The 22,506-nt window shown below is 54.9% G+C and overlaps 2 protein-coding genes across 13 annotated transcripts in view; one reads left to right on the plus strand and one right to left on the minus strand.

Annotated features, from left to right (window-relative positions):
* HK1 (hexokinase 1) overlaps positions 1 to 2,917 on the plus strand; it is a 105,925-nt gene extending 103,008 nt beyond the window's left edge. For all 12 annotated transcript variants that reach the window (XM_070226394.1, XM_023644177.2, XM_070226408.1 and 9 more), the window contains 2 exons: positions 216 to 449; positions 2,043 to 2,917. In XM_070226394.1, coding sequence (XP_070082495.1) covers positions 216 to 449; positions 2,043 to 2,181 — 373 coding nt within the window. In that variant the 3' untranslated portion in view covers positions 2,182 to 2,917. The remainder of the gene's footprint in view (positions 1 to 215; positions 450 to 2,042) is intronic.
* An 800-nt stretch (positions 2,918 to 3,717) lies between these two features.
* On the minus strand, positions 3,718 to 17,863 carry TACR2 (tachykinin receptor 2). The gene is made up of 5 exons (XM_001502702.4): positions 16,911 to 17,863; positions 13,526 to 13,720; positions 9,883 to 10,036; positions 8,111 to 8,307; positions 3,718 to 5,146 (listed from the first exon to the last, which is right to left on the minus strand). The coding sequence occupies exons 1-5, from the start codon at positions 17,300 to 17,302 to the stop codon at positions 4,906 to 4,908; spliced, it is 1,179 nt and encodes a 392-aa protein (XP_001502752.2). The 5' UTR covers positions 17,303 to 17,863; the 3' UTR covers positions 3,718 to 4,905.
* Between the last annotated feature and the right edge of the window lie 4,643 nt (positions 17,864 to 22,506).

Raw genomic sequence — 22,506 nt, forward strand, 5'->3', positions numbered from 1 at the left:
AATTTTAATTTTTCTAGATTTTCCAAATTTTCTACAATTTGACATGGAATACTTTGGGGACCGTTAAAAAAATAATGTTATTTTGAAGGGAAAAATAACCCCATGACCCTGTTTGTGGACAAGGGCAGTGCTTTGGGCCAGTCCTTTGGGGTTGGCTCCCAGGCTGTTCTCGTGGGTCCGGGTTCACCCAGCCTCCTGGCTTTTGTCCACCACAGTGACCGATTAGCACTGCTCCAGGTCCGGGCCATTCTCCAGCAGCTGGGCCTGAACAGCACCTGCGACGACAGTATCCTTGTCAAGACCGTGTGTGGGGTGGTGTCCAAGAGGGCCGCGCAGCTGTGTGGCGCGGGCATGGCTGCCGTGGTGGATAAGATCCGTGAGAACAGAGGGCTGGACCATCTCAACGTGACTGTCGGGGTGGATGGAACGCTCTACAAGCTTCATCCGCAGTGAGTGGGGCTTCCAGTTGGCATGGGCAGAGCTTCCTGGGCTGGCGAGTCCCCTTCATGGTTATGGGACATCAGGGTGTGATTCCCACCAGGAAAATTCCTCCTCAGGACTCAGCCAACCTGAAGGCTGTGTGGTCTGGGACTGGGGGTTGTCTGGGACCAGGGAATGAGCCGCTCTGAGGTTTAACTGCGAACCTTAGGGAGGCAGGAAAGTGGCTTCACTTGGCCAGCTCACACCAGCAGTGTGGTGTGTCCCTCTCCCCACTCCTCCTGGGCCCCTCTTAGGTCAGGCAGTGTCCAGCTGGAGGTAAGGATGGGCCTCCCCATCAGCCAGATTAGCTGCAGCCTGGCCAGGAGGCTGTGTTTGGTAAGTGGGGAGAGGGAGTGAAGGAAACTGGGAGGAGGACCCATTGTCTGGTTCTCCTGCTAAATCAGTCAAGAGCCTGGGAGTGAGGAGCAGTTTGGGCCCTGGGCTTTGTAGCGGGGAGCAGGTGGGGAGTGACCTTTTAGTCAAGTGTCCGACACCCCATGCTGGAGGAGGAGATGTGGCCCCATCTGCTCTTTGATCCACTGCATGTCCCAAAGCTTAGGAATAGAGTGCCCATATGATTTATTGTGTATACTGGGGTACTTTTGCCAGTACCCCAGAGTGCCACTAATAATTACACTGGGACCATCCCAGGTAAACCAGCCCATAATGTTACTTACTTAGAAACCGCCTTACCCAGCTCACTGTAGGCACTACCTGCTTACCTCCTGGCTGCGGGCTGGGATGGAACCATCTGCCTTGCTCCATCCCCACCTCTGTCTCTCCACCTTCACGGCCATCCTCTTCATCACCTGGGGCAGCACACGGGCGTAGATTACACGTGTGGATTTAATCCTGGCACCATCATTTAGAAGCTGTGCTCAACTGCTTAATCTCTGCCCAGTCTCATCTTCCTCACTGTGGGGCACCTAGCAGGTGTTCAGTGAAGGGCAGTCAGTGTTACCTCTAAGAGCCCCTTTGCCCTGAGCATCCTCAGCCTGGGCCTGTCTCATTTTCAGCACAAAAATGCTAGAACCTAGAATCACCTCTCTCAATTAGAGATTATCCTTCCCTAGGGGGCCTCCTGCTCTTGGCTTCAGGTGCTGGGTGCTGGGCCGTAGAAGGTGCTGGGCTGGGGGTTCTCTGATGGCTGCAGCCGGGGCTGGATGCTGTTTGTTCCCATGGAGCCTGCGGCACTGACCAAGTGCTGGGCCAGCTGGGGCCGGCCGTGGTGGTCTGTGCCCTGGCCCTAGCACTCTTGGTTTTCGGTCCCCTGGGAGCCTCGAGCTTTGAGGATGGGTGTGTCTGTGTGTTACTCAGCCCTCGCCCTTATAAGCTGTACAGAGTAGCTTGTTTTGGGATTCTCAGTTGTGCCTCCCTGCTGAAAACTAACAGGATCGGCTGTAAATCCACTTTCCGCCAGCCATTCTTAGGAAGCTGCAGCTGCACCTAAGCGGCCCCCTCCCGTCTTGCTTGCCCTCCTTATTGTTGGGTCCTTGAGCATCTTCAGGTGAGTCCAGTGTCTCTTCTCAGCTTCCTCTACCTGCCCTTTTTTTCTTTTTTAGCTTCTCCAGAATCATGCACCAAACCGTGAAGGAACTGTCACCACAGTGTAACGTGTCTTTCCTCCTGTCCGAAGACGGTAGTGGCAAGGGGGCCGCCCTCATCACAGCAGTGGGCGTACGGCTCCGAGAAGACAGCTAAGAGCCCTGGGCCCCCAGCCTGCTGCCCCTCCAGCACGTCTCTCTTCCAGCGGCGACCCCCTCTTCCCAGCGAGCTGTGCTGGGAGACGCTGGCGCCAGAGCCCGCCACCACTGCAGTGGGGAGGAACACAAAAGCCACCTCATGGCACATAACGTAGGGTACAAAATAGAGTGTGTGCTGTTGATAATATCTCTCACCTCTGGACCCCTCCTCACCTGCCCTGCCACTCTGCATGATTTGATTTCAACCTGGTCGTACGTTCCCCACATGTGAAGTTTAGTGGTGTCCATTTCTAATTTATGCATTCGTCCAACAGTTATTTATTGGCCCAAGATGAAAAGTCACACCATCTGACAGGCCTTAGGGGCCTCCGCAGCCTGGTGTTGGGGACGCACCCCCTGTGAAATGTATTCTCATCAGCAGACACTGCCGGGACCCCTCCCAGAGGCGCGTTAGCCGCTTCCTCCGTCCCAGCACCCACTGCTGTCCGGCGTCCCAAGCTTCCTTTTGGGATGTATCAATGCCACTGAATCGTGTGTCCGTGGAACTGGTCATAGCCACATTGTGACAGTCTTGCATTCTGTCTGTCTTGTGGGGGAGGTGGGCAGTCCTACGGGAAGATGTTTTGTCTCATTTGGGTAAAAGGAACCAACCAACCAACAGTGCCCTCGTTGGAATTTCCCATCGCTTTTGTGAGCCATGTTGTATGACCTAGTAAACTTTGTACCAATTCAAAGACCCGAGTGATGCTTCATGGCTGGGGATGGGGGAGGACATCTGGGGATGCGGTGAAAACCAAACCCTGGGGATTTTTGTGGCCTTCTGGGTCAGAGGAGAGTTTGAAATGAAGATTGTGTCCTTCAGCCCCCAGCCTTCTTTGGGTATGAGGACTTTTCTCCTCTCCCTGCTAAGTGTCCTGGAAAAAGCCCCTCCCCCTCTCCAGCACCTGCCCTGCCGGTTCCTGCTCTAGCCCCACAGTCCTCCCCTGGGGAGAGGCTCCTGCAGCCCCCACCTCAGCACCTTTAAGAAGGTAAAGGGATGGAAGGCCTCTGTCCTCCAGCAGCCTGGCCTCCTCACTTGTAGTGGGAACAAAGAAAAACTCAACTTGGCTTCCAGGGGCTGTCTGGGTTTCATGAGAGGACAGTGCGCCACTGGCCCTCCCCTCTGCCATCCTAAGCAGATCCCTCCCTTCATCACCCTCTCTGCTAGCTCCAAGATAACAGATGAAACAGACCCCCTGCCCTAACACAGACGGAGTCTTGCAGCAGCCCAGGGCAGCGGGGTTGCTGCACTCTCGTGCTCCCCAATCTTAAATGAACCCCTATTGTAGGAAACCCTTTCATCCTCTCCCACCTCAACTTTGAGTTTGCTGTTCCCCCCATGGCCGCCATTTTGGATTCTCCCCCAGCTCCTTGGTAGGTCCCACAACAGTCCACATTCTGGTGCCCTGTGGTTGAGGTGCCACATGAGTCTCCCAAGCCATGACAACAGCTCCGAGTGGCTTCCTCCAGGACTGACTGCATGCTCACTGGGTTTGGTGAGACCAGAGTCTCTTTATTTGGCACTGCTGGTGCCTATGGCACAGTGATCTTTGTGGGGAAGACAGATAACATTCAACTTGTGATGTGCATTTACATTGGTACGTGCTTCTGAGGGCACAGGTTGTAGACAGTGAGTCGCCAGGCAAGCAGAGGTGTGCCCTTGGGGTGGACTGGGCCAGGTCTGGAGCTTTCTGGGAGTTGGGACAGTTGGCGTTCTCTGCCTGTCACCTTGCTGAGAGAAGTGAGCTATGTGGCTGACTTGCAGGGGGCATTCGTGTAAAATGACTGGTATGTAGTAATAAAAATCATGGCTGCTGTTTATTATGCACTTAACCTGTGTTTGGTCTGCTAGTTTATAGGCATGACTTCATCAGCCTCACAGCATTCCTGTGGGGTAGTTTTGCCATTGGGAGAGGAGGAGACTGAGGGTCAGAGTGACTTAGTCTGAGGCAACATAGCTGAGGCTCCTTTTGACTCTTAACCATCATCTACACTGGGCTGGATCTGAGTTCTTAGATGTTGAGGCAGAGAAGCCCTAGACTGATGGTGATGGGCTTTGCAAAATAAGAAACTTCCCCCCGCTGCCCTTGTGTCTTTAGCCTGATAATGAATCAGTGTCATGGTTGGATTTTGCCCACAGGTGTTGGGTTTCCCCAACATTTTAAAAATGTGAGCCAAAACTGACAAGTATGGAAGTCTCACAAATTTGGATTTCTGGCTTCTCTTGAAAGATTTAGAAGACCTGGCAATAATGGGCTCCCATTACTACATGGCAACATTTGTTCAGAGCAGATCAGCTGCTGTCCCCTCTGGATGCTGATGTCCTCCAGTTTGCCACAGTCCCCACCATTCCCTATAACCCCAACTGGAAGTCAGTTTCCTTCTATCTTCACATTTGCAGCTTTTCTTTTATACTGGATCCAATTTACTCATTATGTTGTATGCCTCAGGAAGGCATTTGAGCTTGCAACTCCTGGATTAGATAAGTGTTAGCTCACACTCTCTTCTTTGACTCTTATGGATCCCCTGAAGTACTGTCTGAGAGGGAGGCTGGGTCCTCTTCGAGTCAGCATCCACTGTGGAGTTCCTGGCCATTCTTGTTTTTCCATTGATGTGCTGAAGGCTGAGGCATGAGCCAAACTTTCAGACCTGGTCCTCTCAACTGGCTACTTCTCAAAGAGTGCTAAGCCTCGCCCTGCAGCCAGGCATAAGGCTTCAGGTTTCGGAGGCTGCCCTTCTTGGGGACCCCAGCCTGCCCGTTGGCAGCCTCAGCCACATCGCTGGCCATGAACAGAGTCTCTTTAGTGTGACACCTTTTGACCCTCATGGAGAGGGATGGAGTGTGAGTCAGTTCAATCTTATCCTCCTCGGTTGGCGTGACCCATGGGCAGCAACGGAAAGCAAGCCGGAATCCAGAGCGAAACCTGGGGGATGGAGGGCCACCTTGAGTAAGGGGGTGAGTGGGACAGTTACGAGAGCTGTTATGTGTCTCCCCCACCACCAGGAGCCGCTCTCGTCTCCAGAGGAAAGTCGCTGCCTCGCTCCTAAGAGCCCACCATCGCTCAGGGTCTCTGGAGAGACACATTCCTTAGTGGATGTGATTTTTGGAAACAGCCAGAAGTAATCTGGAACTAAGCCTAGTGGCTGAAGTGGGTGATTAAGCTGAGTTAGACCATTTGTTATTACAGACAGACAAACCACGTACAACTAACGAGAAACAACAGATTTTCTTGTTTGACTTGTTAACTGGCTTCTAAAGGAGTGTTCAAAGAGGAGTCTTAAGAAATTGGGGCTTTGGCAATGTTGGGTGGAATAAGGATGCTCCCCCAAGGGGCCTGCCTTGAAGGAAAATATACATGGGGAACTTGTGAGTTTTGGTACATCTGCTTAGAAGATAAACAGCTCTCCCCATGGCAGCACTGAGGGTCCACATGTAAATTAGAGATAAGAGCAAGCAGACAGCGAGCGCAGGGAAGGGGCTGGCAGAAGAGAACACTGGCCTGTCAGAGGGGAGCAGAAATAAATGAGACCCTTTGTGACAGTAGAGAGAGGCAGAGAACTGTACGCTCTGTTCCCAGGAGACGTAGGGTTCCATGTTCCAGAAGAGCAGGCCTGACTTTGGTTCCTTCCCTTGTAGCTTGATAAGATTCCACTGTGTGACCCAAAATGCCTTTATTATGGGAACTTAATGACCTCTGCACCTTCCACCCACACTCAGCATGTCCCAGCCCCAGCTCCTCCTCATCCTCCCACCTCCTTCCTGTCGTCCCCATCTCAGTTTCCAACAACTGACAACTTCCAGTTGTTCAGGCCAAGAACCTAGGAGTCGTCCTTGACTCTCGCATGCCACCTCCACTCCATCAAATTCTGTTGGCCCTACCTTAGCAATATCTCGACTCTGACCACTTTTTGCCCCAGTGTAAACCCAGCATCTCTTGTCTGGATCACTGCAGTAGCCTAACCATCTCCCTGCTTCTCCCCTTGCCCCTCTGTGGTCCAGTTCAATACAGCGGCCGGAATGATTCTTTCAAAAGGGAAGTCAGAGTATGTGTCTCCCCTGCTCAGAGCCCTACAAGGCTCCTCATGCCTGAGCACTGGTCCAAGTCCTCACCTTGACCACAGGGCCCTTGCCTCGGCTGTTCCTTCTGCCTGGAACTCTTCCTTAGCTGCAGGGCCCACTCAGTCCTCAAGTCTTTGCTCAAAAGACTCCTCAATAAGGCCTACCCTGACCATCCTGTAATATTGCAGCCCCCGTGCCCACTGCTTCCCCCAGCTCCCCCGTCCTCAGCTTCAGTTCTAGTTTTTCTTTTTTCCATAGGACTTATCATCTAATACACTGTGTGGTTCACTTGCTCATTATCTTTGCTTATTGTCTGCCTTTGCCCACGAGACTGTCAGCTCCCTGAGGAAAGGGATCATTGTTCTTCACCAGCTCGTGCCCCGTGCCTGGAACAGTGCCGGGCGCACACAGCCCGTGGTGAGCATTTTCTGAATGAAGAGTCCTCCAGAAGCACCGGCCCTCCTTTGGAGCTAGTGTCATCAAAGACGGGATGGCTCAGAAGTTCTTTCAGGACCGTGTAGAGCCCTGGGGTGTGGTTCAGACGCCCGGAGACGGTGTCGGGCAGCATGAGAGTGACCAAGGCACAGACACGGAGGGCTGGGCCCCTCCCTCATGTGACAGTCCCTGTCTCCAAGCTCTCACTCCTACAAGCTGCATGCGAGAGACATGTGTGATGTGGGGACAAGATTACAGGCTTGGAGCCGCCTGGAACCCTGGCTCCACTGCTTGCTGTCTGAGTTTAGGAGAATCTTCCTTTCTGGGGCTCACTTTCCTCATCTGTAAAATGGGGACAACACCTCCCTCCCTCATATTATCTGCTTACCTCTCAGGGGACAATGGAGGGTTCTGGCACCCATTAAACACTCAGAATCATAGTTCTCTCACTTCCTTCAGGCCTGCCCCAGGTGGGTGGGATGTCTGAGCACCAAAGACCCTGCAGGCATGAGTGGCCTGGGCACGTGGGCAGAGAGGTGATAAACGCATGAACAAAGAGACCCAGGGCCAACCTCACCCCCACCACTGTCTTGCTGAGGCCAGGACTCAGGGTCCAGCTCTCATCTCCTCTGACCTGGCCCCACCGTCAGGGTTTTCTGAGGCTGAACGGCCTGCTCTGCAAGCAGGACTCCTGAGTGCTGGGGTTCCCGCCTGGCCCACCACCTCGCACCTCTCCAAGTGCCCAGAGCAAATGCCAGCCCCTCTCTGGGACCCCACTTCCCCAGACGTCCGAGGGCTGGGAGAACCAAACGGTGTCTGAGGGAGCAGTGAGGTCTCGGCTCCTTCCTCCCTGGCTGTCTCTGCCAAGGTCACTTCCCAGCTGCCCTGACTGCCCCTCAAGGGCAGGAAATGCTCTGTGATCTTCCCAGGCAGCAGCCTGCCTCCCTCCAGTCTTGGCCCCAGCCTCTGACTGGGTGCTCCATGCTGCTCACCTCGCCCGAGGAAAGGCCTCGGTTCTTCCTCATTGCAGGCAGCTCTTAAAAACGTCAGGACAGAGTAAGGCCCTCCCTCCCTACCTAGCTCCTTCCTTCCTTCCTCTGTGTCCTTCTGCCTCTCCCCCTCCCTCCCGTTCTCTCTCCTCCTTCTCCCAGATGTAGCCCCCAGAAGAGAGAGCAGGAGCAGACAGACGATGAGAGCTCTGGCCTGGGCAACGGGCCAAGGCTTGGAGGAGGGAAGGCTCAAGTGAGGCCCAAAGCAGAGGGAGGAGCATGCTGTGGGCTCACTGTGAGATGCCAATCCCATGTCGGGGTGGGGGGCACAGGCGCACAGGCTCAAGCTGTTTAGGGGAGCCCAGAAGGGGCCGTGGGAGGGGAGGGGTCGGGGGAGGGCTCACCTGCGGTTAAGGCAGCAATAGATGATGGGGTTGTACATGGTGGAGCTCATGGCCAGCCAGAAGAGCGCCAGGTAGACCTGCTGGATGAACTTGTGGTAGTAGATGTCCTCCTGGAAGCTGCCCAGGATGAAGTAGAGGTGGTAGGGCAGCCAGCAGATGGCAAACGTCACCACCACCACCACCATGGTCTTCACGAACTGGTCCGGGAGAGGCTCAGGTCACTCCTCAGTCTGGAAGCCCCAAGCCCCCATCCTCCTGATGGCAGGGGTGGGGCGCCCTCCACGCCAGCCCTCTACAAGCAAGTCTGTCTACCTCTATGGCCTCAGTCCCCTGGAGCATCTGCTGCCCAGACACTCCTGGCCCCTCCGCTTTGGGCCTTTAGGTCAGTCTGGTCCCTCTGTCCCTTCACCCCTCAACGCCCAGCTCAGCAGCCGCCTGTTCTAAAAGGCATCCCAGATCCCTCCCTCAGAGCAGCGCCCCTCCTGGAGAGTGGATGAGCTGGTGCTCTTAACCCTATCCTTAGGGCTGCCCCTATGCCGGCTATGGGGTCCCAGGTCCCCTCTCCCTGGAATCTGTGCCTGGCACAGCCCTTCTATCCCTAGATAGTGAGGCTCCAACTGGGGACCCCACCAGCCCAGGGGCCAGCTCCCTGACCTTTCCCCCATCATGGCCTGGTCTCTGCAGGTGCCCTCAAGCACAGCCAGTACCCTATGAGGGATGGAAGGGCAAGCAGGCATGGCAAATGGAGGCCAGCTCCCCATGAGGAGGGGCAGCAGATGGCGTCCCATGTCCAGCTACGACTCCCTGAATTGCCCTCTGCAAGATGCCTAACAGCTGATGAGAAGCCGAGTAGAGTCTCAGACCTGATCCATGATGTGATGGGCCCACTGCCTCCCGGGTCGCCTGACGGGAAGGGGGTGCAGCAAAGATCAGCCTTAGTGTGGAGAGAACGGAGGCGGTCTGGAGCAAAGAGTCCCGTATCAGGACCCTCAGGAGCCCCGAATGGCAGGCAGGAGGGGGACACTGGCACTTCGGTTAGAAATTGGGGACAGACTTGATGTAGCTGGACTACAGGCTAGTCTCCATGATCTCTGAGGTCTGCAGTTCCAGCATTTAAGAATTCTCCTGGGCCAGCCCTGGAGAATTAGTGGTTAAGCTGCATGAACTTCCCTTTGGCCCGGGTTCGGTTCTGACCCGGACCTACAGCACTGGTCTGTCAGTGACCATGCTGTGGCCGCAGCTCATTACAAAAAGAGAAAGACTGGCAACAGACATTAGCTGAGTGAATCTTCCCCAGCAAAAAAAAAAAGAAAGAAAGAAAGAAAGAAAGAAAGAAAAAAAAACCCCAAGAATTCTCCTGTGATTCTATCTAGGAGCCGGGGAGTCTCGTGTGGTTCTGTGAGGCTTCTTAAATTCAACATTCTGATTACTCAAAAAGTCTGATTTTAGATTCTATTACTCTAAGATTCTTGAAGGCATCTGAAATTCTGTGGGGGTTTCTGATTCCCTGATTCCCCTAACATTCTGAAAGGGTGCTTTAACTCTGTATTATGCCAAAGACTAAAGTCCGCCTGCCCGGAAGACCCAATTCGAGCTCTGGCCAGGTACTTGAGACAGGAGCAAGCTACGGGCGGGCGGGCGAGCGGAAGCTGTCTTCCGCAACCTCCCCTCGACCGCGGCCCTTGAGCCCGGAAGGGCGGCTACTGAGGTGGGGCCAGGTCTCCGGCCCCGCCCCCACCCCGGCCCGGCCCGGCCCCGCCCCCGGCGCCCACCTTCTTCTTGGCCCGCAGGTGGCGCCGGTTGGCGCCGTGCGCCGGGTGCCCGGGGACCGCGCGTCTCCAGAGCGTGAGCCCGATGATGCTGTAGGCGATGAACATCACCACCAGAGGCAGGAAGTAGACAAGGGCGATGACCACGAGGTGGTACCTGGAGGGAAAGCCAAGGGCGACTCCGGCATCGACCAGCGCTCAGTGCCCCGGACCCCGCGGGCGACCCTGAGCCACCTCCCAAGGCCTTGGTTTGATCTAAAGGAAGAAATGATAAAGGCAACATTGGCCAGCATATGTGCCCAAAGAGGGCTTCCCTTGCCACAAAAGGGACACCAGCATTAGCGCTGCGTCCTTCCAAGTGATAAAGTACCAAAAAAGGAAATAAATAGGGATGAAAAAGTTAACCAAGTAATACATTTGTTTAAAATTTAAAATGTTATTAAGCACAAAGGAGGAAATAAAATTACTTATCCCACCCCTACCACTATTAACAATTTGAAATATTTTCTTCCAGAATCATATGTGCGTATATCTATGTACATATGTATTAGATAGATGGCATATAATCGATTTCTGCATCTGTCTGCATAGACAGATCTCCTGGAGTTGATATGGTTCCATCCTACACCAACATCCCTATCCCAGAATGGAGCAGTGGAAACGCACCACACTGTACATGCTACTGAGTCATCTCTTCCTGCCCATCAGCCTTTGGTTGGGAACGGCTCATGTCCGCAGACCCTCTTTTACACCAGCTTTGAGCAAGGGGCCCAGAACCCCACTGCTGGCTACTCATCCTGGCCCTGTGGAGGATGCCCCAGGATGTATTCACGCTGTTTCATTTCCTTTTTGAAAGATGGTGTAAAGGAGATGGGTGCTGCCCATTCTGGTTTCTGACTGATGCTGCAGCTGCTTTCCGACAAGGTCCAGGTGGGAGCATCCTGTGAATGGGCCTGAGACCCCTGGCCCTGTCATGTGACCATTTTCTAGAAAGGCTGAGGTGTTCCCAAACCTCCCACCCCCACCCACCATGTGCCAGTCTTGCTGGGCCCCTTTCAAGAGGCTCTGCCACCCAAGGGAGTGGAACAGGTGGCTCCAGCAAATGTCTTCCCTAAAGCCTGGGTTTAGAATTCTGCTTGCTTGCTCTTTTGGCAAGGATGCTAATCACAAAAGGTTTGGGGGCTCCTAGATGCCCTGCTCCTCATCTGGTCCCACTGTGGAGCAGGTAACCAGGGGCAGGAGCAGAAGCCAGGCCCCTGTCGCCTTCCCTTTATTGTGAGGTCACACAGTGTCTGAGATAGATAGACCTTGAGGATCAGCAGGGCCACCTGCCCCAGTGTCCAAAGGGGGAAACTGAGGCTCCAAGAAGCACAGGAAGTCCATGTTATATGAACCAGCACTACAGTCTTAACGCCCACACGATTTCCTTTCACTGAGGGTCAGTCAGCCCTAGGGAGTCAGAAGAACTGGGTTCTTGTCCAGCCTCTAATTTAAAGAGTGACCTTGGGCAAGTCAGAATCTCTCCCCTAGTCTCAGTTTCCCCATTTGTGAAACGAGGCGGTGATCTCTGAGATCCTTCTCCAGTATGAGTGACATCTCTCCATTGCATCATTCTTTCTGTGGAATACGGTGCAGGATAGGAATTCACTCTGGGCTAGGTTCCCACGCAGAAGGGAGGCGCCTTGGGGGCCATTTTCTAGGGGCTGCCAAAATCAGGGATGCCTCCTCTCAGCCTGGACTGTCTTTTCTGTATTTGGATTTTGGCAGTGCCTGTGCATTTTCCCAGAAAGGGCATCTGTAACTTCATCAGGTTCCTACACACACAGGATGTGAGCCTGTGCTCATGGAGCCCCCAGTCTAAACCTCAGAAGCTCCGCCACTTAAGAACAAGCCATACCTTCTCACACACGAAACCAGGCTTTCCCCAGATCCTCTCAGAATTCTAGGTAACTCCAAAGTATAGCCTTCCTACCCCACCTCTGCCCTCCTGTGTGTCCTTGTTGCCTGAATCAGGATTGGAACTCACCATCCCCCCCCCCCCCCCCCCCCCCCCCAGAGAGCTGGTGCTCAGATCCTTCAGTTCTTACTGGTCGTGTCCCGTCGTCCCCGCCCTCCCCCTCCCCCTCCCCCCTCCGCCCTCCCCCTCCAACTCCCAGGGAGAAAAGGCTTGTATTAAGGTGGAGAAACACTGCCTCCCAGTGGCCAGTGATGAAATATTCTGCTCTCCACCCTCCCTAAGCCAGAATAGGCGGCGCTTCCCTATATGGACACCACCCATGGAGCGGTGAGTCCTTCTGAGAAAGCAGGGCGCAGGATGGGGGCAGAGACCTCGGGCAAGGCCTGCCCTCGAAGCTTCGCAGAGGAACGGTGCCTTCCCTGGCACTGAAGACCACAGCGCCGCCCTCTTCTGGCCGGCGCTCGGGACAGATGGAGACCAAATAGGGGTGGATGTTGGGGGAGGGGTGTCAAAGGAGGCTGGAGTGGGGGCTGTGTTGCATGGTGACCCGGCAGCCCTCGGCTCAGAGCATGCACATGCTCATGCTTGGGGCTGCTGGGCCTTTGTGGGACTAAATCTGCCACCTCCAGTTTTGGTTTCGTTTGTTCCCTAAACTTCTGCATACCGGGTACCACTTCTGTGCCAGGCACAGTGCTAAGGGTGTCACATACATTTTCTCTTGTGTGCTCACAACAACCCTCGAGCAAGCTTCTCTTACTAACCCCATTTGAAAGAGAAGAAACCGAAGGATCAGAGAGGTTAAGTGACTTCAAAGGGTCCTCCATCCAGCAGGGGACAGAGCAGGACTCCGAACCTCCAAAACCTCAACCAATTCTTTATCCTCTACTAACGAACGGTGCCGTGCTTAAGGATCACGAAGCCACGGTGTGAGAGCTGGGCAAACTGAAGCCCAGAAAGGGAAAGCACTCACCCAGGGTCACACAGCGGCTGGACCGTGCCTGAATTCTTCTACATTCTCTCCCTGCCCCCAGCCCAAGGTGGGCACCAGGCAGCCTCCTGAAAACACCCCAGGCTCTGTCCACTGCCGCTTCTTTCTGCCTCAGTACCCTGACCCTCCGTGGCCTCAGCATTTACAACGCCCTCCCCCAAGCACGCACACACACACACACACACACGGATACGAGTGGGGGCAGCATGCCTGCGCAGGCAGCGTCACCCGCCCGTGTGCACACATACCTGTCCTCATTTAAGGACACATGTATCCTCATTTAAGTAGCAGAGTGGTGAGGAGACTGGGCTCGGAAGCAGGACTGCATGGGTTTAAATCCTCACTTCACCACTTACCAGCTGTGTGGTCTTGGGCACATGACAATTTTTTAGTGCCTCAGTTTCCTCATCCAAAAAATGAGAAGAATAATACATACCCCATATTATTAGGAGAATTAAATGGGTTCATATACATAAAGTGCTTAGAACAAGCCTAACACTTAGTAAGTGCTGTTACTTTTAGTATATACATGAGCTCACATAATCCCCAATACACTCACAGACACATGCGCACACCCACTGCACATGTACATGCATGCGTGTGCATGCATCTTCACACAAGCACACACATTCTCCGGTGTATGCGCATGCACACACACATACACACGCACCATGCTCCCCCACCCCCCAGGCAGGCCTTACAAAAGGAGCATCTTGCCGCCACTGTCTTCAGGCCAGGCCACCACGCACTTGGTGGCGCCCTGGTCCATGGTGATGGTGGAGTAGAAGCATTGGGGGAAGGCGAGGGCCAGGGCCACCAGCCAGATGCCAGCAATAACCACTCTGGTGCCGAGGGCTGAGAGCCGTGGCTGGAAGGGGTGGACGATGGCCATGTACCTGTGAGCAGAGGGCAGTGTGAGTGCTGGGTCCCCTCCTGTGGGACCAGCTCCCCACCCCCTCCCCCACCCCAGGCCCACACCTTCTAGCCCCATTCCCCACACTGTTGCTGGTGACCTGAGGAAAGCCAGTTGGGCTGGTGACTCTCCCACAGCCACAAGGCACGCTTATCCCCTAAACCCCAGCCCAGACCCCACCGCACCGCCTCCCTCTGAGCGTGGATGTGCTGGCAGGTGGCACAAGAGAGCAGTGTGGCCACACCGGAAGTCCATCTCCTGGTAGTTGCCTGACGCTCAGCTCTGCCGAGCCCTCAGCCCCAGGCCGGTCCCTCTTATGTTCAGAAAGCTTAGCAGAGCCTGACTGTCTCCCAGATGAAGCCCAGGGCCGTGCTGCCCACCAACTTTCTGCAGTGGTGCTAATGCTCTCTACACGCAGGCACTGCCCTGTTTGGTTGCCACCAACCACATGTGGCTGTGCGCACTGGAAGCATGGTCAATGTGACTGAGGAATTGAATTTTCAGTTTTAGTTAATTTAAACACAAATAGGCACATATGGCTGTGGTTACATTATTAGACAGTGGAGGCCCTTCCACGCGGCGTTCGAGGCCCTCTGCACCTGGCCAGCGCACTTTCCAGCTCTGTGTCACTGCTTCCCACACCTTCCCCGGCTCAGGCTGGTCATGGAACAGCCCTGCTCCTGACCCTCTGCAGGGTGTTTCCTCCCCTCAGCCTGGAATTCCTCTTTCCTCTCTGGACTCATTAACGTCCAGGTGGAAGGCCACTCCTCGGGGAAGTCAGCCAGGAGCAGGCTGGTTCCTCAGCTCCTGCCTCTCTCTGGGGGAACCTGCGGGATCTGAGCTGCCATTTGGCACGTCTGCGAGTTACTGCAGGCAGGGTCGTTATCTCCGTTTTCCACAGCAGGAGACCGAGGCTTAGAGAAGTGGAGGAAACAGCTTGGAAGAGGCGATGCTGGCTTTGAACCCAGGTGGCCTAGTTCCCCTCTGCTCCCAGGACCCCAAAAGCCACCGGTGGGGCTGAGGCCTCGTGGGTCTAGAGCCCCAACTGAGGAGGGGAGAGCGGCAGGCAGTGCCTGCTTCCCCAGGGTCGGAGGGTCCTAAGGGCCCCACCTCTGCCCCCTACTGCCTCCGCTGTGCTGTGTGACCTGGGGCTTGGTGTCCTCCTCTGAAGAAGGAGGGTGGGTGTCATGGACCTATTGTCCATCCAGTGAAGCCCAGAGGACCCCTCCTCAGAAGAACGTTTTTATAGGAATAAATTATAATACGCAGGATTACAAACACTATAAGTTATACTGAAATACAGTTATGCAACTATAAAATAAACTTGGGACACAGTAATACCCGTGCCACTTTGTCAATCCACTGAACAAGGAGACCCAGCGGCAGGTCTGGACACTGCGGTCGTTTTGAAGCAGTGATGGGTGTGGGCGATTCTGAGGCTCCTGCACAGCAGGAGTGTCTCATTTCTCTTGGTGACATAGTCCCAGGCACTCCTGTTGTGCCAGCAAACCAGGGTGTGCTGCCTACACTTGTCATTGTGATTTTCCCCCCACACAAGTCCATGCCCCCTCAGATTGCTGCCCACAGTCTGTGGTCACAGGCTCTGTGACTGTTGGCCCCCTCGCTCCTCACACTGCCACGCTGACCTTCTCCCATGACTGTGGCCCCGCCCTGGTCCAGCTCTGCCGCTCAGTGGTCTGGACCGGGGCCAAGTCCTCAGCAGGACAAGAGGAATGGGCCGTCTCTTCCAGGTCCTTGAGCAGCCCCGCGCCCCCTCAGCTGATGAGGTGGCCAGAGGGTCCCTTGGGGCGCCAGGTCCCTTGCTGTCCCGGGAGTGGGGCGAGAAAGAGGAGGCTTTCTTCTCGTCCTACCAGCGGAGGGGCAGGCCTGGGGCTTTGGGCTCAGACTGGATTTGAATCCTGTCTCCACTGCTTTCCAGCAGTAGGGTCTTGAGCAAACAACCTAAACTCTTTGGGGCTCCGTTTCCTCCTCTGTGAGATGGGATGATGTAATTTGTGCCACTAGGGTTGTGGTGCAAAGCAAATGAGATGCTCCAGAGGCGCCTGCAGGCAGCAGGGGCTTGGGGCTCAGAGTGTGATTATTCCTATTCATTTAGTCCCTTTAAATTTACCAGAAATGGCTTTCGTCCTAGATGACCCCTGGACCTTCCTCCTGGGGTTAACCTGAACCTTGGGACAAGGCCAGGACAGAAGGATGTGGCCTCAAGTTTTGTTTAGCTCCCGCCCTGGGCAGGAAGTCCCCATCCTGGGGTCTTGGGCGTTAAGTGAGCCGGGCTCTGGCCACGAGCATCTCCACCCTGTCCAGGTGAGGCCGCCCTCCTTGCCACCCCTCACACACTCTAGCCGTGCTCCCGCTGTGGGCTGCGGCTACCTGGAACCTTCCTTCCCCGGAGCCCACAGGGCTTGTTCTCTCTCTCCTTCCTGTCTTTGCCAGTCCCGACACCCTCGCCCCATCAAACCATCCTGAGGAGGAGTCTGTGTCTCCAAGGGCCCCCAGGCCCCGCCTCACCTCCCACACGTACCTGGTGTCTGCCCTCTTTTTGTTTGCTGTCTATCTTAGCTACACTCCTCCCCAACACATAGTCCCCTTCCACATCCAAACCGGGCCCTGCCTGCCCCAACCAGCTTTAAAAGGACTCCAGGTCTGCCCAGCGATCACTCCTCCACCCCTCCCTGGCCCCCCTCAACAAAGGATCTCAGTCTACAGCCCCTGAGAGCAGCACTGGGAACATAATTGGCCCTGTTGTAATTATATGGTGACTGCATGCAATATTAAATTTTCGCCTTGTATAACTTACTAGGAATCGGAAAACAATATAAGCTACTTTTTACAGTAAAAGAAAGACACCACAACAAAGATCAACTCTAGAGAAGAACATTCCAGAAGGCCCCTAAAACCCTACTGCTTCTCCCCTACAGCCTTGAACAACCGTCTAGTGCAGAGTGCCTCCTTGTGTCTAACCTTAACCTGCCTGCTTCAGTTCCGCAGCCCCCCGTGTTCCAGATGCGTAGTTTTGGATCACAATCTGGTGGGGAGGCACTTCCCTGGATTTTACCCTAAACTTGCTGTGTGACTGTGGGCAAGTCACCAGCCCTGTCTGAGCCCCAGCAAAGTGAGAAGGCTCCCCCAGCTTCCCTGTTACCCCTGCTTACCTGTCGGCAGCGATGGCAGTCATGGAGTAGATGCTGACGAACATGGCTGTGATGGGGAAGAGGTTCTGGAAGTAGCAGAAGGCACGGCCGAAGTACCAGACGTTGTGGCTGGCATAGACGAAGTTGAAGGCGGCGTTGAAGGCGGCCATGCAGAGGTCGGCCAGGGCCAGGTTGACGATGAAGTAGTTGGTGACCATTCGCATCCTCCGATGAGCCAGGATGATCCAGATGACCGTGGCATTGCCTGTCACAGCCACCAGCACCAGGGCCAGGTAAGCTGTGGCCCACAGTGCCAGCTGCCAGCCGGGCATGGAGAAGGCCGTGATGCCTGTGGTGTTGCTCTCAAGGCCAATCGAGATGTTGGCATCAGTCGCAATGGCACAGGCCCCCATGTCTGCCTCTGGGTCTGAGACAAGGGGCCCGGCTCCTCGGCTCCTCCTGGGCCCTGGTGCCCCACCCAGATATGCTGTAGAAGAGAGATCCTCTTTGGTGCCTGAGTGGTGGGAGAAAGAGACGGGGCAGAGCCAGGCACGTCAGGGGAGCTGGGGTCCCTCCCGGGTCTCGGGCAAAGATGAGTCAGGCTGAGCAGAGAGCCAAGTCCAGAGCCATTGACATTTCGGAGTCCCGTGTCCCCACAGACTTCTCCAGTGTCACGTGGAAATCCAGAATCCAAGACGTAGTTTCAGCGCAGGAAATGTGGTTGTAAATCGTGAGTTGACCCCTTCACTTCAGAAATGGGAAAACAGATTCCAAGAGGGGACCAGCCCAGGTCCCTCAGTAAGGTGGTGGCCAGTCAGGACTCAAACCCAGGTCCTTCCTACTACTCTTTAGGACATATTCTGGATCAGATGAGCGCACAGCAGCGGTCTCAGGATCCGCAGGTCCTCTGCACAGCAGCCTGTCTCCCCCGCCTTGGGGCGCAGGACGGTTGCCAGCCCTGGAGGCGCTGCCTTTCTGGCTGCTCTCCTCCAGCGTGGGGCGGGCAGAGGTGCTGCCTGCCCATGAGGTGGGGCCTTGGCTCCTGCCCTTCCTCCCACCCCCTGCTTGGATGGCCCAGCCTTGTCTCTTGAGGAAAGATTTAGAACTAGCTGTTGAGGCAGGAGAGACCCAGGGAACAAGGGAGCAGCCAGGGTGGGCTGGCACAGAGGGCACAGTCCTGCACTGGGGGGTGTTTACGTTTGGCCCGGGCTGGGAGCTACAGCTACAGAGCGATTAGGAACACTCACTTGCGGGCCAGACTGGGTTTGAGTCGGCCTTAGTGACTCCAGGCCAATTCTCTTAAACTTTCCGAGCTTCAGCTTCCCCACCTGAAAAATATAGGGACAATAAACTACACATCTCACGGTATATCTGTGAGTTTAAATGAGATAATGTATGTAAAGTCTATTTAGCACAGGGAGGGGCACATAAAAAGCGTGACAGGTAGTTGTAGCCCCACGGGAGGCCCCCAGGCGGCTCAGGGCTCTGCAGCAGGGAGAAGAAAGAACTCAAAGCGTTTCTAGCAAGTTCTCAGGTGATACTGATACTGCTGGTCCAGGGACCTCACTTTGAGAACCATTGTCTTGGGATAAAGACAGTGCTCGCTGCCTCTCCCGTGAGCCCCAGAAAGCCCTGAGGGGCTGCGCACAGGAATCTGCTCTTGGTCATTGACTGTACGTGTGTGCTGGGCACCACCTGAAGCTGTGACTGTGTGTGTGTGTGGCAGATGTAAGCGCACACACACTGTACACCTGTGCATACCTGTGAGTGTGTGGACCCTCCGGGTGGGGCAGGCTCAGAAGGGCAGGCGGTGTCCCTCATTAAAGTGGAGGAGGGCTCGCACCCACCAGCATTGGTGGCCCTGCTGCGCTGCTGTGCGAATGTGTGTTTGGTCTCCTGGGAATCCACGCTGCTCCCTGGGCCCCTACCCTGCTGTGCGTGTGTGTCCTGTGGGGCCCTGGGACTCCTGCCCTCTGCAGAGTCAGCTGCAGACACGACTGGTTCCAGCACCAGCCAAGCCATGGGGCAGAGGCTGTTCCTTCTCTGGAGCGGGCCACCAGCCTCTGTTTGGATGTCTGTCCTTCGCTGAAGGGCCTCTGCCTTTGATCTCTTTTGGCAGCAGCAGCAGCCTCTCAACTTCGGGTTGTTTGTCTCGTGCTCCGCCAGCCAGGGTTTTGGAGGTAGAATGTGTAGACATAAGGACATAAGCACAAGACAACCTTCTCTTTGCTCTTCTGCCTGCTACTCCCAGGCAGCGGGATTCCTTCAGCTTCAGGTGAGGGCAGAGTGCGGGGCTGGGACACCCAAGAGCTTGCCACCAGTCATAGAAGCCCAGAATAGTACACATTCCTCACCCCGCCAGCATCCCGCCACCGCCATTGTATATGTAATGGGGATTATATTTTGGAGCTATTAAATCTGGGAGCTTTTATTTCCCCCTTAAATCTTGTGTTCTTGCAGCTTTCCAACTATGCACTTGCAGCTTCACGGAAGGAGAGAGTGGGGGCCGCCCCGACAAAGCGGTTGCTGATGGGCCTTGCTGCTCAGAGCTGACCGGCTGGGTCCATCGCTAGACAACGGTCTTGAAGGCTAGTCTTGGTTAAAAGAGAAAAAAAAGTTGTAAATCCCTTTAGCTCCTATGGACACATCAGGCCTCCAGTTTGCTTCTTGAGGTCCATGTAAGGGAAGTCCCCTCTGCCAGGAAGCGGAGGGGAAAGGCTGCCCATTGGTCCTGGCTGGATGGGCTGAGCTGATGGCACAGGTTGAGTACCCCTGGGAAGCGACCCTGATTCAGACTTCAGCATGCAGGATGTTTATTAAGGAGCCCACTGGGAGTGACACTGGGGACGGGAGGGGAAGGAAGCGGGATTGGGTGGAGGAGGAAGTTGAGCTGCGATGATGCGTTAGACAGCAGCCTTGGACATCCCCACGGGTCGGGCCGCTCTGAACTAGGACGGCCCTGTAGAGTTGCCCTGTGTAGGGCAAAGGCGGCCAGGCCTCTACACGCCCACATTGGTACCTGGATGTAGGCTGCCCAAGAAGGGGTGCGACCTTGGACAAGGCAGCTCTCTGCACGGAGGCAACTGCTCTGCCACCAGCACTCCCAGCAGCTTGAAGGAGTGTGGGAGGCACACGAGCGTCCCCCACGGCTGAATGGCAGCCTCCCCCATCACACAGGCCATGAGCTGCCGAGTGCTCCTGGTCCCCTCTGCTCCTGTGGCCTCTGGGCTGGAGGCCTGAAGACTAGAGACGGGAGGGGCATTGTTTCTCAGGGAGTTTGGGGAGGAGAAGAGGGGAGCAGCTGTGGGGATGAGGGAAGTGGATGGGAGAGAACAGCGGGCTCCAGGAAGCGTTGGGACTGGGTGCTCCTCCAACACTGTCCAATAGAGACCCCTGACCGTGTCTGTCTCTCTGTCTCTCTCTCTCTCTCTGTCTCTCTCTCTCTCTCGCCTGGAGATGGCACTAAGCTTGGGCCTCTTGGTCACGGCTTCAGTGGGTCACACGCAGCAGCTGCCAGGACATTAGTGCTGGAAAGTGCCGTGGATCATCTAGTCACCACAAAGCTCCCCTGGAGGGGGCGGCACGAGGACGGCAAGGACAGCACAGCGAGCTTGATTCAGCTGAGTGAGTCGGTTTGAAGGCTCAGCCTTCATTCTGAGACTATGCCCTTCCTGCTTTTTTGGGTTAAAATGCCCTCTCTCATGAAATAATGGTGATGGCAGATGGTAATTGTTGGCCTGGTTTTCGTTTTTCTCTAAAATTCCTTACTCAGTGGAACAAAACGTTGGTGAGCTGACTGGCTCTCTCAGTTAGGTTTTTGATATATTGTCCACGAAATTCAAAGACCTGGGAGCCCCAGTCTACTTTCTCACTTGGAGAAGAGGACGGGGAGCCCTGAAGAGGGGAAGGCTTGCCCCAGGTCCCATCCCAGTGAGGTGGGCCACGTCCCTAATCGTGTCCTTCTGTCCTGCATAGCCTTTGCTGGTCAGTCTGCCTCCTCTTTCTGAGGCCCATGGAGGTCACCTCCCTGGTGACATCCCTGTCACATGGGTGGGCAGCTCCTCAGGAGCCTGGATTGTATCTTGTTTATGTCCAGTGTCTAGGAGAGTGGCCCGCACATCGTAGGTGCCCTGTAAATGTTGGTTGAATAAAAATGATGAACAAAATTTAAAATATGACTCAGGGGTGAGAGATGGGGAATCTTATATCTATAATATATATTATGTATCTATCTATCTATATCTCTATGTAACATATACAGATATAGATAGGGCTGGTCTCACTCGTTTAAGTCTTTCCTAACATGCAATTTTAGGTAGCTGTGAGTGGCAGGGCAGTATAATGCCTGGCACGTCAGCACACAGTAGATGCTCAATAAATGTCAGGTGACTAAATGAATGCCAAATGATACAGGTGAAAATATCACCCTGTCAGGGGTGAAGGGAGTAGCATCCTTATTTTCACAGGATGTGAAGCTTGAGATGAACATGTCTGCATAGGTCAGGCAGGGCTTCTGGAGGACATCAGGGTCTCCAGAGCATTCCAGGATTTATTCCGCACAGACAGCCCCCCTTCATCTGTTAGCCAGAGGATCCCAGCCAGGCCCCATTAGGAGATGAGCTCTGTGCCCCCTGCCCCCCGGCCTGAGCATCAGTGGCTCAGAATCGGGGCCTTCAGCTGGGAGAGGGAGAGCTGGCCTCTGCCAAGAGAGTGGGTGGCAGCTGACACCTTTTTTAAACACTGAGTGCTGGGGCAGTGCCTTGCCTGGAAGCCTGAAGTTTATCTAGCTGGAGAAGGGAGGCTGCAGTGTTTACAGCTGCTGTGGTCCTGGCGTACACAGAGCTCAGAAGCTCTTAACACAGAACGTGCTCACTTCCCAACATCAGGCTCCAGCAAAATCTGCCCATCTATGGCAGGCGGAGGAGGAAGTGGGCACCTTTGCTGGTTAGATAACTGGGCTCATTCCAGAGGCAACCTGGGTCTTGCAGTCAGAAGGGACTTGGTGTCCCCCAGGGTGCTGGCAGATACAGCAGCAGGTGCCGTGGTGTGGTCGAGGTGAGGAAAGGGGGCTGACAAGGGGTCGGAGCCTCTGCTGAAAGGCCCCAGCCCGGGCCTGTGGTGGGTCTTATTATGGGGCAGGTGCTCCAATGATTGGCCTGGAGTTAGGCGAACGGGTTGTGTCTCTACCTTCATGAAGCTCCCGGCCCAAGTTGGGGACAAGTCCCAGCATAGCAGAGAGAACTCATCATACCCATCTGTCAAATGGGGGACACCATCAGCTTCAAACCTCAGAAGGGAGAGAGTGGCCTTTGGGGCTGTGGGGGCTGCCACTGCTCCTGGAAGTAACGGAGGAGAGGACATGGGAATGAGCTGAATCTTGACAGAAGGATCAGACCAGCCCCGCTGGAGCCAGGGTCCCTGCAGGAGAGGAACAGGAGATGTAGCAAGTATAAATCTTGGTTCACAAACGCAGGGGCACAAGGTCCCATTTCCTAATTCTCTAAAAGTCAACTTAGTCTTAACTCAGAGTCCCCATCTTGTTGAGCAGGCAGGGAAATCCAACGTTATTACTCCTGGCCCCCCTGCCGCCCCCACCCCCAGGGCTGTCCATAGTGCC

Source organism: Equus caballus, chromosome 1, assembly GCF_041296265.1.
Source record: "Equus caballus isolate H_3958 breed thoroughbred chromosome 1, TB-T2T, whole genome shotgun sequence".
NCBI classification, from domain to species: domain Eukaryota; kingdom Metazoa; phylum Chordata; class Mammalia; order Perissodactyla; family Equidae; genus Equus; species Equus caballus.